Source organism: Pelmatolapia mariae, linkage group LG9 (genome assembly GCF_036321145.2).
Source record: "Pelmatolapia mariae isolate MD_Pm_ZW linkage group LG9, Pm_UMD_F_2, whole genome shotgun sequence".
Classification (NCBI taxonomy): Eukaryota; Metazoa; Chordata; class Actinopteri; order Cichliformes; family Cichlidae; genus Pelmatolapia; species Pelmatolapia mariae.
The window spans coordinates 15,528,850-15,542,403 of record NC_086235.1 but is presented as its reverse complement, the minus strand read 5'-3'; the positions used below and the strand labels follow the sequence as shown (position 1 = coordinate 15,542,403).

The 13,554-nt window shown below is 42.8% G+C and overlaps 1 protein-coding gene across 7 annotated transcripts in view; it reads left to right on the top strand.

Annotated features, from left to right (window-relative positions):
- Nucleotides 1-13,554, top strand: part of slc4a2b (solute carrier family 4 member 2b) — a 46,307-nt gene that overhangs the window by 25,192 nt on the left and 7,561 nt on the right. For 4 of the 7 annotated variants that reach the window (XM_063483391.1, XM_063483389.1, XM_063483390.1 and 1 more), the window contains 9 exons: nt 3,578-3,746; nt 3,835-4,070; nt 4,806-4,930; nt 5,787-6,007; nt 9,867-10,003; nt 12,141-12,321; nt 12,421-12,556; nt 13,022-13,295; nt 13,376-13,484. In XM_063483391.1, coding sequence (XP_063339461.1) covers nt 3,578-3,746; nt 3,835-4,070; nt 4,806-4,930; nt 5,787-6,007; nt 9,867-10,003; nt 12,141-12,321; nt 12,421-12,556; nt 13,022-13,295; nt 13,376-13,484 — 1,588 coding nt within the window. The remainder of the gene's footprint in view (nt 1-3,577; nt 3,747-3,834; nt 4,071-4,805; nt 4,931-5,786; nt 6,008-9,866; nt 10,004-12,140; nt 12,322-12,420; nt 12,557-13,021; nt 13,296-13,375; nt 13,485-13,554) is intronic. The other 3 variants (XM_063483394.1, XM_063483393.1, XM_063483392.1) reach the window with 3 other exon arrangements.

Genomic DNA, 13,554 nt, shown 5'->3' with positions numbered 1-13,554 from the left:
TTGACTGTAAAATGGCTAACTTAACAGTTCTAGCTCACGCCAAAAACTGGAAATGCTTATGAAACAAACTGCATTGTGTGTTTAAGGTGGGTCACACTTGGAGTAAAAGAAAATGTTTTTTTTTTTTTTTTTTTTGTTTTCTTTTCACCTTAATGAATATATTTGAGCAACGTGCATAAACTCAAGCTCTTGGAAAGAGTCTATTTTCACACTGCTCTTTGGTTCCATGTCAAGTTTAATTAGTTTCATTTAACCCTCTCAAGGCAGGCGTTGCAGATTTGGAACAGTTAAAACACTAACAACCTGATTACCCCACATACATATTTTATGAGTTTTTTTTACTCAGAAGTACCACTGCAGGACTTGGTTGTGCATTAGCAACTAAAACTTAATTTGAGCCTGAGAGGGTTAAAGTAGTACCCGAAAAAGTAGATTCTGTTCATCTCTTTTCAGTGTGAGAAAACATGCGTCCAGCTTTTTTAGGTTTTCCTTACATGGATGATTGAGCATGCATCATAATCATTTAATATACTGTTAAAAAGTCTTAAATGTAGCTGTAGACATGTGGAGTAAACAGCTGTATTTGTTAGTTTCTGTAATTGAGACAGACTGTAATTCACAGGTCAGATTTTAGTCACTTTTGAGTCTTTCATGTTTCTTTTCAGCCCGTTGCTTAACATTACTTCTGTCAATATTAGCCTTCAAAAAATATCTCTTTAGAAAAGTGTAAGAGGTTTAGATCATATGCACTTAAAGCACCCAGGTAAATATTTAGACTTTATGTGGAAAACGTGGGGATGAATGTCAGCGTCGGGTTTTGTTCTTGACTGTTTAAACACGGCTTGTCCTTTCAGGCCACACTTGTCCTCAAAGCGAGAATGCGAGTCTTGTTTGTTCGGCCTCGGCACAATACGCAACCTGGTGAAGGTGGCAGGCTGGGCGATAGGGCTCTGATTATGGTATCACGAGGCTTTGATAAGCAGGGGGAGAGGGATATCTCCTGCCTGCAGTTCTTTAATAGAGGTGCTGAGTGAAGTAAGAGGTCCAGTTTTGTCATGGTGGAGGGCGCTGACGCTTGTTGTCACCAAAAACCGTGCTTTTGATAAAGTTCACGTCATGAGCGAGGTAAGTCACTGAAACTGCAGAAGAAGTGTTGATCTTATTCAATTTGCTTTTTTTTTTTTTTTTTTTTCCTGGTCAGTTTTCATTCTACTCTGCTTCCCTCCGCTTGTTCTCGTACGTGCTGTCGGTTGTGGAAAATTCTTGCACCCCTTCGAGAATCCCTCACACGTTGCTTCCACCTCGAGGGATTCACCGTGAAACCATGATATGAATGAGGGCCCTGTAAAAACAAACAACCAGATCATTTAGCTACACTCTGAGGGCTTCACTCGTCCGGATAATGCGCTGCGGGGTTTTGGATCAGTCGCCTAATTAAGTGCTAAACGGTTGATGGTGATGTGGATGCAGGCTGATGCTTCAGAGTAAAGTTCATAGCAAAATGTTGACTGCATAATGTCACAAATCTGCTTGGTTATTGGTCCTTAAAGCTGAATTCTTGACTCTGGAGGTCACTGAGGTGCAGTGAGTCTGCTCACTCCTCTTTTTGGGCACTTGTAAAAAAGCAAAAAGGGGGGGGGTCTATGAGAAATTGAACCTTGGGTCAATATTGAACGTTTGCTTGAAAGCCTTTCATTTTCAGCCCGTCCTCCGTTCAGCAGAGCGCTTACCGCTGCTGTCACCTTTGTGTGGCATGCAAAAAGAAGCAATGCATGGTGTTACAGGCTATGGGAGTCAGTTTTCCACACTCCTCATGCACATGCCTGCATGTCTGATCATCTGTTGACCTTTAATTATGATTAACCAGAAAGTTTCCCGCTTACATTTTCTCATCTCGATGGATTTCATAAGCTTCGTGTGTCTAGGGGACCTTTGTACATCACACAGGTGCTGTAGAAGGTGCAGAAAATGTGATGTGAGCTATAAAAAAACTATAAAAATATTTTACAGCGTGCTTGTAAGTAACGACCCAGTTTTGTTGTCGTTTTAATTCAAGCAAGTTGAATGACGTTGATTTTTATTACTAGTAGTTAAACTCAAGTTTTGTAGTTTAAATACTTTTCTGATGCGTTTCAGAATAACAATAAGAGTACAGTACCATCTGTGCCAAAACTTTGTGCCTAGACACAAAACTATCATCACGTTTGCTATTGCTCCCTGCAGCACAGGAAAGCCTAGTGTAGGACCAACATGTTGGGTGTCCTGGAAACATTTAACAGGGTGTCGAATGACTTGCGATCCCCGAGTTTTGCCACAGGAAGGGTTCACTGCAGGATCTGAGCACACCTGCTGAATGGTGTCTGAGCAGGTACTCTTGTCATATCGCTGCAGTCCATCCTTTTCCAAATATCCCACAGGGAGAGACGGAGCAGGGCTCAGCGGGTTACTGCGTCGTGCTGCAGGAAAACAGATCTCTTATCACCCATGTGATCCCTGTTGGAACTGATCAAAGCTCATGGCTATTGTTTCCGACTTTAAAGCTCATGTTGAAGAAGAGATGACCTAACTGTGTTCACAGCTAGGACAGAACGCCCTCTAGTGGTGGTTTTAAGTGAGGCGCACACTTGTTTATTCTGAGCTGTGTTTTCTGCATGCACTCTTAGAAATATGCATATCCCCTCTAACATAGGGCGAGAGGCGGGGTACACCCTGGACAGATTGCCAATCTGAAGCAGGGCTAAAACGGACATTTAAAATGTTTTCTCTTCCTGCTTCTTAAAAATTTGTAATGTAGGTAGGTAGCGTAGTGCTGGATTACTGTAGTAGTGTAATGCTTTATGGATAAAAGTTTTGGGTCACACCTCTTAATATTTGAATTCATGTGTTTTCAGTCTCAGGTGTATGCAGTCTGCCTTTACAAACATTTGTGTAAGAACGGGTTCTTTTAAAGAGCTCGTTGTTTAGGAGCCACAGCAACTCGGCCACAAAATAGCAGACCATGTAAAGTTACACAGCGGGGTCACTGAGTGCTGAGGTGCATATTGGGTAATAGTTGCCAACATTCTCCAAATCTCTGACATTCACATCAGCGCAAAAACTATGCAGGGAGCTTCATGTCCGTGGTTTCCACAGCCCGTATAGGTAGCCCGGTACTTCTGTGCACACGGTATGTTGAATTATGGTTTACAACACACAAGTGCAAACTGTGGCTGCACACGTCTTCTTATTGAAGGTGCTAACGCCACAAAGTGCAAACAATACGACTCCTGTGAGTCTGTACTGCTATTTAATTCCATCAGATGAGGTACAAGATGCATTATTTTTATTTTTTATTTTTGTAAGAAAAATGCTGGCCACCCCTGGTTTTTAACTGCCTCACCATGAAATATCAGTACAGAGTTCAATACTGTCAGAATTACAAGAACTTTATTAATCACAGAGGGACATTCAGTTGAGTCATTACAAAAACATCATGAGTTAAAAAATGAATTTTTTCATAATTTCATGATTTTATGATGATTGAATCTCCTCATTCTTATTTCACTGCTGTCTTGTTTATTTTCATCTTTTGTTGCAGCCAGAAGCTCCTGCTGCTTCATCACTACACGGGTCTCCGCGCCCAGAAGAGGAGGATGATGGGGACCTGAATAAAGCCTTGGGTGTCCAGCGCTTCCAGCAGATCCTCACGCCTGCTGCTGCTGTGCCTGATAAGGAGCACCACATTTACCATGAAGAAGACATCGAATGTGAGCGTGCAGAAGCTTCATAAAGCATGGAGATGCTTTCAGTTGTGTGTGAAAAGCTCTGAGGTTGATGTATTTATCTGTGTTTCAGACCACCGACACTCCTCTCACCACATCCACCGGCCTCTGTCCAAACTGCCCTCTGACGTACGCAGGAGGAAGGGCAGCAAGAAAAGGAAGAAGGATAAAGATCACAAAAGCAGCCATCCTCCCTGCAGTGTCCCCATAGAGGAAGGAGAAGATGAGGAGGAAGAGGAAGAAGAGGGGACAGAGCTAAATTCTGTTCTGTCAGAGCGATCTGAGTCGGAGAGATCCAAAGATGTGGAGGTAATCATTATATTATTTGATTCATTTTAGTCTTTTTAACACAGTGTTTGGGAGCGAATAACCTAAAACCCCATGAGAAGCGTTATTAGATACAAAAATTGGTTGAAAATGTGTTTTAAATACAAATTTGCTTTGAGAAAATGGAACGATGTGATGTAACTTTTCCCTTTTAAACCAAATTTGTGTACCTTTAGGCTTGTTCTAATTCAGGGTTAATTAAAAGCTTGAATTATGCTGAATTCAGGCTTTTGCAATAGTCTGACAACTTTTCATCTTTGATTTTCTGCTTTAAACATAAAGAGACTTTTTTTTTCTTTTTTTTTTAAAGGCCATGATTTGCTGACCAAAGCTAGACCAGAATAAATGTTCATGGGTTCCTGAGGTTTGGTGGAATTTGAGAAGAAACTCTATACTCTTAAACAAACACTCATCAACACTGGGCAAGCAAAATCCCCCCTTTTAATAGAAGGGAATGTCAAACAGAACCAGACTCGGAGTGGGTGGCTATTTGCCTCAACCCACTTGAATGAGTTCGCATAAAATCAACAAATAATAATCATATGATTGCATGAAACTTTTTGCTCCAGCAACATCTAAATAACTCTGATTTATGTGCAAAAGTCTCCACAGGCTTTGTTTCTGGATGTGAGAGACGTTCAATTTATCTGATTTATTTATTTATTTTTGACCGTGTTACAGTAAGCAGCACTCTCACGCTTCGGTTTCCCTCCACAGTTCTTTGTTTCCGAAGATGACCATGCATCTAAAAGTGTCAAAGAGAGCCCACACTCAGTCCGAAAGCTCGACATCGTACCGGAGTCCGGTGTGGGAGGCGAACATGAAGACGCAACTTCCACAGAGTGAGTCAAGTCTGCTTCATAGACTTCAAAAAGAAGTGAAAAAGGGCGTGATTGTTAGGTTGGTAATCATGCCTTACCTGCCGTGATGACTGCTTAATGCATGTTTTTGTCTTTTTTGATGAAATGTCGTCACAGCCATCCTGTTTGGGTGAGAGCACTGAGGCTCACGCCTGTTCGGGGGGCGGGGGTGTGCGATGTACTGTACGTTACCATGTCTCAGGCATCCAGTGAGCCTGCTGGGCATGATCAGATGGACCAGAGTAATCCTGTCCTCAGAGACCCATATATCACCTGTTGCTACTCAGCAGCCCAGGCTCCACCTGTGACATTTACTTTCTTCCTTTTTAAAGAAATCTGAGCTTGAAAGAAGCTGCACATACACCTTTTGCTTATTTTGAGTCGATTAGAGATCAGCTTAACTGCAGAAGATTTGTCTTTTAAACCATTCTTACCTAAAGTGGAGGAAGTTGACTTAAAGACGAGGTTGTAAAGTAGCATTTACGCTAGACGGTAAGTTAATTATGTCTATTTTTGCTGGATATGTTGTTAAAATTCTTTGTCCTCTGTCTGCTTTTTTGCTTTTTGCAGCTAAATGTGTAACTTGCACCTTGCATGCATTTATCAGAGTAGGAAAAGCAGTAGAAGGCTGTAATACTACGACAATGTTAGTCCTGTTAAAACGAAATAAGTATTGGGAGGATTTTTATGTGTGGTTGAGTGTGCACAGTTCCCAGTTTTTAAGGGGGAAATGTTAAATCCTAAAGATAAAAGATGAAAAACAATCCTTCCTTTTTCACTTGTTTCTTTTTTAGCTCTTTTTTTTTTTTTTACTTCTAATCTTTCTGCTCTTCTTTAGTAAACTGCCTTCATCTGAGCCCTCCAGCCCCACTGCCCAGTCAGTCCCAGCCGAGCACACGCCGCTGACCCGCGTCTCCTCCGCCAGCCGCAGTTACGACCTGACAGAGCGTCGACGCACGGGCAACATGACGGGTGCCGAGCAGGCCAAGTACCAGCGCATCCCCACTGATGAGAGCGAAGCTCAGACGCTGGCCTCTGCTGACCTGGACGGCATCAAGAGTGAGTGCAAATCATTTGGCAAGCAGATACTAATCATGGCTTAAGTTCAAGCCTACACCGACTAAAAGTGTAAAGGGGTATTTTACATAGGTGCCCTCCACCTAGCCTTCTGTGGTTGTGTTTGAGGGGTGTTTTTGAAGGAAACGCACTTTGAGCGTTGATTGAAGTGAGATGTAATGTGAGCAATAAAGCGTTTCTCTCCTGTTTTTTATTGGCTGTTGATATTGTTAAAAGAGGACTCGTTACCTCTTTATGTTTTGTGTATTCTGGTAAATATGTAGCATTCTTAGTATCTGTATTCTGGGATCACCAGTGGCTCACATGACTGCCTGTATGTAAAATGAGCTCCTTGTAATGATAAACCCAACAGATAATCTTCTCCCTACTCTGCAGTTTCTGTCTGCTTTACAAAATGATGATTGTTACAGCTTGCAAGGTTGGAAAAAAATAGTACAAAGTATACTTACCTGCTCAGCAGTACACAGTGACTTATTGTTAAACATAGAAAGATGTGAAAGGAGATGTTTTCTTAAAAAAGCTGAGAGTGATTAAACAGCATAATCCACCAAATCTCAGGCTGTAAAGGTGTGTTATTGTTTCTGCATCCTTGAGCCTCCGGTGGGCCATATGACTTAAATTTCGTCATCAGGTGAAGAGTGCAGGGCTTTGTGTGCTAGCTTTTTGCGCATGTCCAGACTCTTATGAGGAGAAACAATAGACTACAGTGCATCAACTCTGCACACACTCTTCAGGTGGATTCCAGAGAAAGCACAACAGGTATGACTACTCGTCTGTGGTGTCTCCAGCTGTCTGTGTCTGCTTTACTCTTTGCCTAAGACTAAGTATTTATACGTAGTTTGTGGGCAAAATGTCTGAGGTGATGGATCTATTAGAGTATTTTATTTTATTTATTAGTAAAAAAATCCAACCATTGCTTTTATTGATTTATTCAACAAAACTAATAAGGTTGTCATAGGTAGAGAGGTGGGATACAGGTCATTGCAGTGATACAGATAACCACATATTTAGAATCATCAACTAACTTAACATGGATGTCTCTGGACTGTGAATGCAAAAAAGAAAAAAGTCCCATTGATGGTTAATCAATGGGACTTTTTTCTTTTTTTGTAATAGACTCACTTTTTTTGTTTTTTATCCTGGTTTGAAAATGTTTCATGGATAATAAAGATAAAGCCCCTGCATTTCCTGCTTCTAAATTCATATAAAACTGATGTTATTGTAGTCTTCGGCTGATTCAAAATCCCGCGGCGAGAATATCACCCCATTAGAGCACTTCACTGTCAGACTGTGGGCTTACTTGTTGGATCGTAGAGTAACTAAAAGTAAAATGGGAGGAAGAGCCTTCAGGCTCCAAACTGTGAATCTGGGAAACGGACACCCTCTTTACTTTTAAGAACAGGCTTAAAACTTTCCTTTTTTGATAAAGCTTCAAGATGGGGCTGGATTAGATGACCCTGAACCCTCCTGTTGTTACGCTGCAATAAGCCTAGGCCTCTGTGGGCTTCCCACGATGCTTCGTCTTCACTCATTTCTTTTCACTGTATTTGCATTAGCAATTATTAAACTCTGGCACTCCACAGTGTGTCTTCCTCCTGTCTTTCTCCGCTCACCCTAACTGTCAGATGGCCGCTCCTCCCCGAGCCTGGTTCTGCAGAAGATTTCTTCCTGTTAAAAGGGAGTTTTTCCACTTGTTCAGAGGGGCTGTGTGATTGTTGGTTTTCTATCTAATATTTTAGGGTCTTTGCCTTACAATAAAAGTGCCTTGATGTGAGTAGATTATTCTTTTGTTTTCAGGAAATCTCCTAAGTGCACCTTTTACAAAAAGTGTTTTGTCTAAACACACTGTTGGGAATGTCATTTAAAAATATGGTATTACTTACGCATTATTCTTTCTTATAGATATCATTTGCTGTTAATCTTCACCAGCATTAATACAAACTTTGTACTTTGTACTAAAACATGTTCTGAGTGTTAAAGAAGCTGGAGAAATGATTAAATACAGCTGAACTGATAGTTGGTCACTTTGCTTAGATTCCTTCGCAAACATCAGGTTGAAGGTGTGGGGCCCTTCTGTTTGACTGCAGACTGCTTTCCACTGCCCTGTGACATTCCCGGCCCCAAGCCCAGCGTGGGGTGGTGTCCAGGGCCGAAGTGATTTGCGTCAGGGAGCCGACCCCTCCGCAGAGAGCAGCAGCTTATCAGAAACTGTGGCAGACAGGCCTGCATTATTAAATTAGCTGTTCCCGCTGTCAGCTGAGGCCCCTGGACTCGGGCCTGAGCCAACATGGTGGCTAATTGTTAAATCCGGACCTCTGTTTCCAACCTTTAATCATTAAAGGAGTGAAACCAGAGGAAGAATTAAGTAGACCCGAGGGCCAAAACAAGGCAGCTGAGGATGGAAGTGTGGGCGTGATATTTGGTCATTATGAAAGAGGTGAGCCTGCAAACAGGTTCACTGTCCCATACTTTCTGTCCTCTTTTATCTACTTCCCGCCACCCTAAATCATCCTGGGAAAGTGTCTGTCTCTGGCTGCCGCTCAACAATAGGAATTATTAGATCACTGTCCCTCCCCTTTTGTTCGACCCGAGCAAATTAACACCTCTGCTCACTGATGCATTCTGAAAGCTTCAGCCCCCGCGGGGGTCAGCAGCCGGTCAAGAAGTGGCGACTTTTTCCAATTTGTCAAAACAAGTCCCACACTTTAGTTTGAGCAGCGAGGAGGGTTGGGGTCACGTAGTAAGGTGGCTGCGCCAGCGCCAGATGCTCTCGATGCCTGCAGCAGAAACCCTCCTCTTCCTTAACGCCAGTCAGGGCTCATTTTTTCCAGGTTCTGCCCCAAAGTGCAGGCAAACATCATGTAGTGACCTGACAAGGGACCCTCCCAATAAAACTTGAAGGTTGTACGAGTGACGCGAGAACGAATGAGGTAGCAGATGAAAATCTCAGTTCTGGACAGAATTTCATCTTTTGTCCTGGCGAGGCCTGCCCGGTTATCAGATAATGAGTTAAAGCCTTGATGAAGAACCAGAAAAGCCTCAGTGTTTTTTACATAGGATATACAAGCTCTGATAATGGTAAGCTTTGATATTTTTTAAGGAAGATTTCACTCGTTTTTGTGTTGAATGTGTTTTAACTTATTAACAGATCAATTTAGAATAAATAGGATGTCACAAAAAGTTGTAGTAGAAGTCCTGAAAATATAATAAACTTGGATGTTGTGGTTTGAGTGAGCTCAGAGAAAAGATGCTTGTTCAACGGATGCAGACTGTCATTTAAGGTTGATGTGATCTTTTGGAGGTTTGTGTAGGCTTTCCTGTTAAATGATCCGGTTTTCATGGCCACAGTTAATGCATTTAAATGTGAGATTGAGTCGAGGTTCCCTTATGGTCTCCAAAATAGTGTTTTAGTGTTAAAACCTAAGTAATTGGATGTCTGTTGCATATTTCTCGTTAAAGAGTAGCCCTGTTCATTTTCTCAAGTTTATTTGTCAGTGTGAAGCTGTCATCTCCTCAGTTTCTGAATTCAACTTGAATGAATCAGCGGATCTGTTGATCTTTGAACTTCGAACACCTGACAGAACCATTTATGTCTCTGTCATCACGTTTCTTTCTCCTCATCCTTTCAGTGCCTGGTGCGTTGCCAGCATGAGTAACTCTACTCCCTTAGATACAAAGCGAAGAGGCCTGTGATTAAATGGACTGAGATTTAAAAGGGTGGAAGGTCAATGTGTGCCAACTCTGGGCTAAAGAAACAAAATGTGCGATACAAACTAAAGACCTGATGCTGTTGTGTTGCATGGAGCTACAGTTTGCTGCATGTTTATTTCTGGTACTCCAGGTCATCGCTTTGAAGATGTTCCTGGCATGCGCCGACACCTGGTCCGGAAGAGCACCAAGAACCAAGTGGTGCACATCGGCAAGGACCACAAGGAGCCGACCACTCGCAGTCGCAAGCAGGATCGCACCCCCCATGAGGTGAGACAACACCTCACACACTGAAGTCGCACAGGTATCTTAAATTGATGTTGTTAGTAAGCACTTGTTGTAAAGAACAGTCAACAACATCAGTTAGAGGAATAAATAAACTGATCATGCAATGATATATTCATAAAAATCAGCGTTTGTGGGAATTTTTAAGCAATATTTTGTGCGGAAATTCAAAAGGGGAATAAGTGGAGAGAGAGGGCAAAGGGGTATGTCATGTAATAGGAGTCCTTGGCTGTTGATGTTGAAATTCTATTAACCATTCATCTATCAGGATGCTCACATTTGAAGAATTTTAAGAAACTGCCTTTAAGAAACTGCATAAAAATCTTATTATAGCACATTTATAATTGGGATCGACTGGGCTAATTGAGATAAAGATGTCGAGATAAAACTGAGGAAAGTCAGAGTTTGAATTGGAAGCTGTCATCACCTCAGTGAAAGATTAAGAGTTTCTTTGATTTTTCAAATGATTTCTTTACCTCAGGGATCTTTGGAAGAGATGAGTTTAAAGACGAGCGGATTTAAAAGTGAAAATCTTCCACTTTTGTAGTGGAAGTAAACAAACACGTTTGTGTGGTCAGAAAGTAAATAGCAGGGCTTTTAAACCCAGTCGCAATTGGTTGGCTCTGTTTTCTACTTCAGATTTCAAATCCTTCAAAGTCCAGGAAATGTTTTCTCTTCTTTCGCTCTCAAATTTAGCAGTGGCTCGACTCTTTTGTCGATGGGCTGGGGAGAGAAGGAGACAATTAAAAATGAATGAGTTCGTTCTTTCCTTTCACACACGGAAAGGAAAAAAGAGGGGAGCTTGGGTAACCAGACACTGGGAGCTCCTGAGAAAGGGGGAGCTATGTTTTATTAACACGCGCACACAGATTCCCATACGCAGCTCCGAGCCCCCAGCAGCCCCAGTAAACAACAGGTCCCTGTCAGGTGTGTGTGATGAGGAAGAACTACATGTGTGGGGATGTGTGTGAAAGTGAAGGTCCCGTCCTTTGTGGCACTGTCGGTCGGGTCAGTGTTTGAGTTGTTTCCTGCACCGTTTCCAGCCGGTGGTTCTGTACCGCTCTGCCTCGTGGACAGAAGGCGTCCACAGATGCGGACAGATGGCTCGTCACCAGAAGGTGAGGCTGGATGGCCGGCAAGAGTCAGGTTTGATCCTGTGTGAGCGTGACTTCACAGGCATGCAGCAGGGAATAAGGGAATATTTTGCAGCTTGTGTTTTTTTTGTTTTTTTTGTTTTTTGTTTTTGGACATCATTACTCGGAGGACTTCGACTGACCCAGCATGGCGTGATTAATCTCTCCCTAACAAATCCTGGCAGCTGGGAGACTGCTGCTGATGATGCACAGCAGTCTTTGTAGTTACTTGTTTTTAAAGTGCAGCTGGATGTGTAAATCGTTTCCCACTTTAATGTAGTTGTAAACACATTTTAAGTGGTTATTAACATTGTAGTTGCTGCTTTTAAGCTATATTTTGGCATCGAAAGAAGCTTTTTGACAAATGTAGTTGTAAAAAGCGCATCCAGCTACATCACATTTTGTCGGAAACTACAAATTTTTACAGTTACAAAAACTGCTTTTGGATGTTCAAGGGGAAGAAAGTCTGTACAGATTCTACTCTTAGAACTTAGAAGATTAAGGATTAACAACACTTTGTGTGCTGAGTATGTTTTTTAGATAGCTCACTTCTGGAACGCATGACATGAATCACTAAATTTTCCCCTCCTCATTTCTTAAGTTTTGAGCAGATATGTGAACGTATGAGTCGAAGCAGGAGGAATCAGAAATGTTAGCGCCAACATTTGTTAGGTCCTCCTGCTGTCATTTGTGTATTCTAGCTTCATCCTGTGCCTCTTTTAATATGCTAAAGTGAATGATGGATTTCTTCATCCGCCACCATAGCTCCTTTCTCCTTCAGGTGTGGAGACATCCTTGAGCATGGCATTTGAGATTGATTGCAGGTCACAAGCTGAAGGATCGAGGGCAGATGAGATGAGGCACAAAACAGAGAAATGAGAAAAGTTGGACAAACTGACCAGTCAGAGTGCTTTGCTCACTGTTTCTGAGTGTTTGGCACTAATGTGCATGTGATGACGTGTGGACCGTATGCATGTAAATCACCTCAGGTGTTTGTGGAGCTGAACGAGCTGACAATGGACAAGAACCAGGAGATGCAGTGGAAGGAGACGGCCCGTTGGATCAAGTTTGAGGAAGATGTTGAAGAGGAGACGGACCGCTGGGGGAAGCCTCACGTCGCTTCGCTGTCTTTCCGCAGTTTGCTGGAACTCAGAAGGACCATCTCCCACGGTAAAGAGAGAGACTGAGTGCGTTTGTGTAAGCTGTATGCCTGAAAGTCTCCCGTCTGGTTCATAGACGACTGAGCTCAGCGTGCTTGTGTATTTGCAGGTGCGGTGCTGCTGGACCTGGACCAGAAGACCCTGCCTGGCATCGCCCACCAGGTGGTGGAACAGATGATTATTTCTGACCAGATCAAAGCTGAGGACCGGGCCAACGTCCTCAGAGCCCTGCTGCTCAAACACAGGTGATTGGCAGCGCCTCAGTGCTACAAATAAGCTAGCAGAGATTTCATCTTACAGAGGCATTCAGTGCCATTTGAGGTGAACCTGTTCTTGTAAATGATCTGAAAAAATGTTGTACATGCTGTGCACTGCAGTGATGTCTCAAGGTAGTTAAATAAAAAGTTGCAAGGTGTGCAAAATGGAGACCGGGTATATGTATGTGCACAAACTAGCTTCAGCTTTTCATGGATTATTCTGCTGCTGTTGGGTATTTCTTTAGAAGTGAAGTATCCTGAACATTAAACTTATTTTTGCAAAAAGTAGTGGAGTGAAAAAAAAAATGGAGGTGGAAATGAGATTACACCAACTTTAAAGTTCCTGAAGGAGTCATAAAAAACCTTGTGATAATCAGCAATGTTTGCTTTAAGAATGGAAGCTGGTTAAACTGTGTTTTCTTTTCCTCACTGCTACACACTTCCTGCTATTAGATGGCTTCATGCTTGGTCACTACCTCTCCTCCTCCTGTTCAACCTCTCTCTCCCCACCTCTGCCTCCCCTAGTCACCCGAGCGATGAGAAGGAGCACAGTAGCCATTTCCCCAGGAACATCTCCGCAGCCAGCCTCGGCAGTCTGATAGCGCATCACCACAGTGCCAACCACACCAACCAGACAGAGCCGTCAGTGACCGACCCCCTCATGGGCACAGTTCGCGGTACGGGGGACACAGACACGCACATCGACATGGAGAAGAATGAAGTGCAGGTAAGTCCGAGTCTGCAGAGTTTGCAGAATATCACAGGGATCTTTGTCATCCTTATTTACACTTCCTGTGTTGTTTCCAGCAGAGAGAGCCGAGCATCGGACCTGGCATGCATCGGTCCAAGTCCAAACATGAACTGAAGCTGCTGGAGAAGATTCCTGAAAATGCCGAGGCTACAGTGGTCCTCGTGGGTAAGTTACTCATCTTACTACAGTACACAAAAGCTCTCTGTCCATGAACTTCTTTTACAGCATCAGCAGT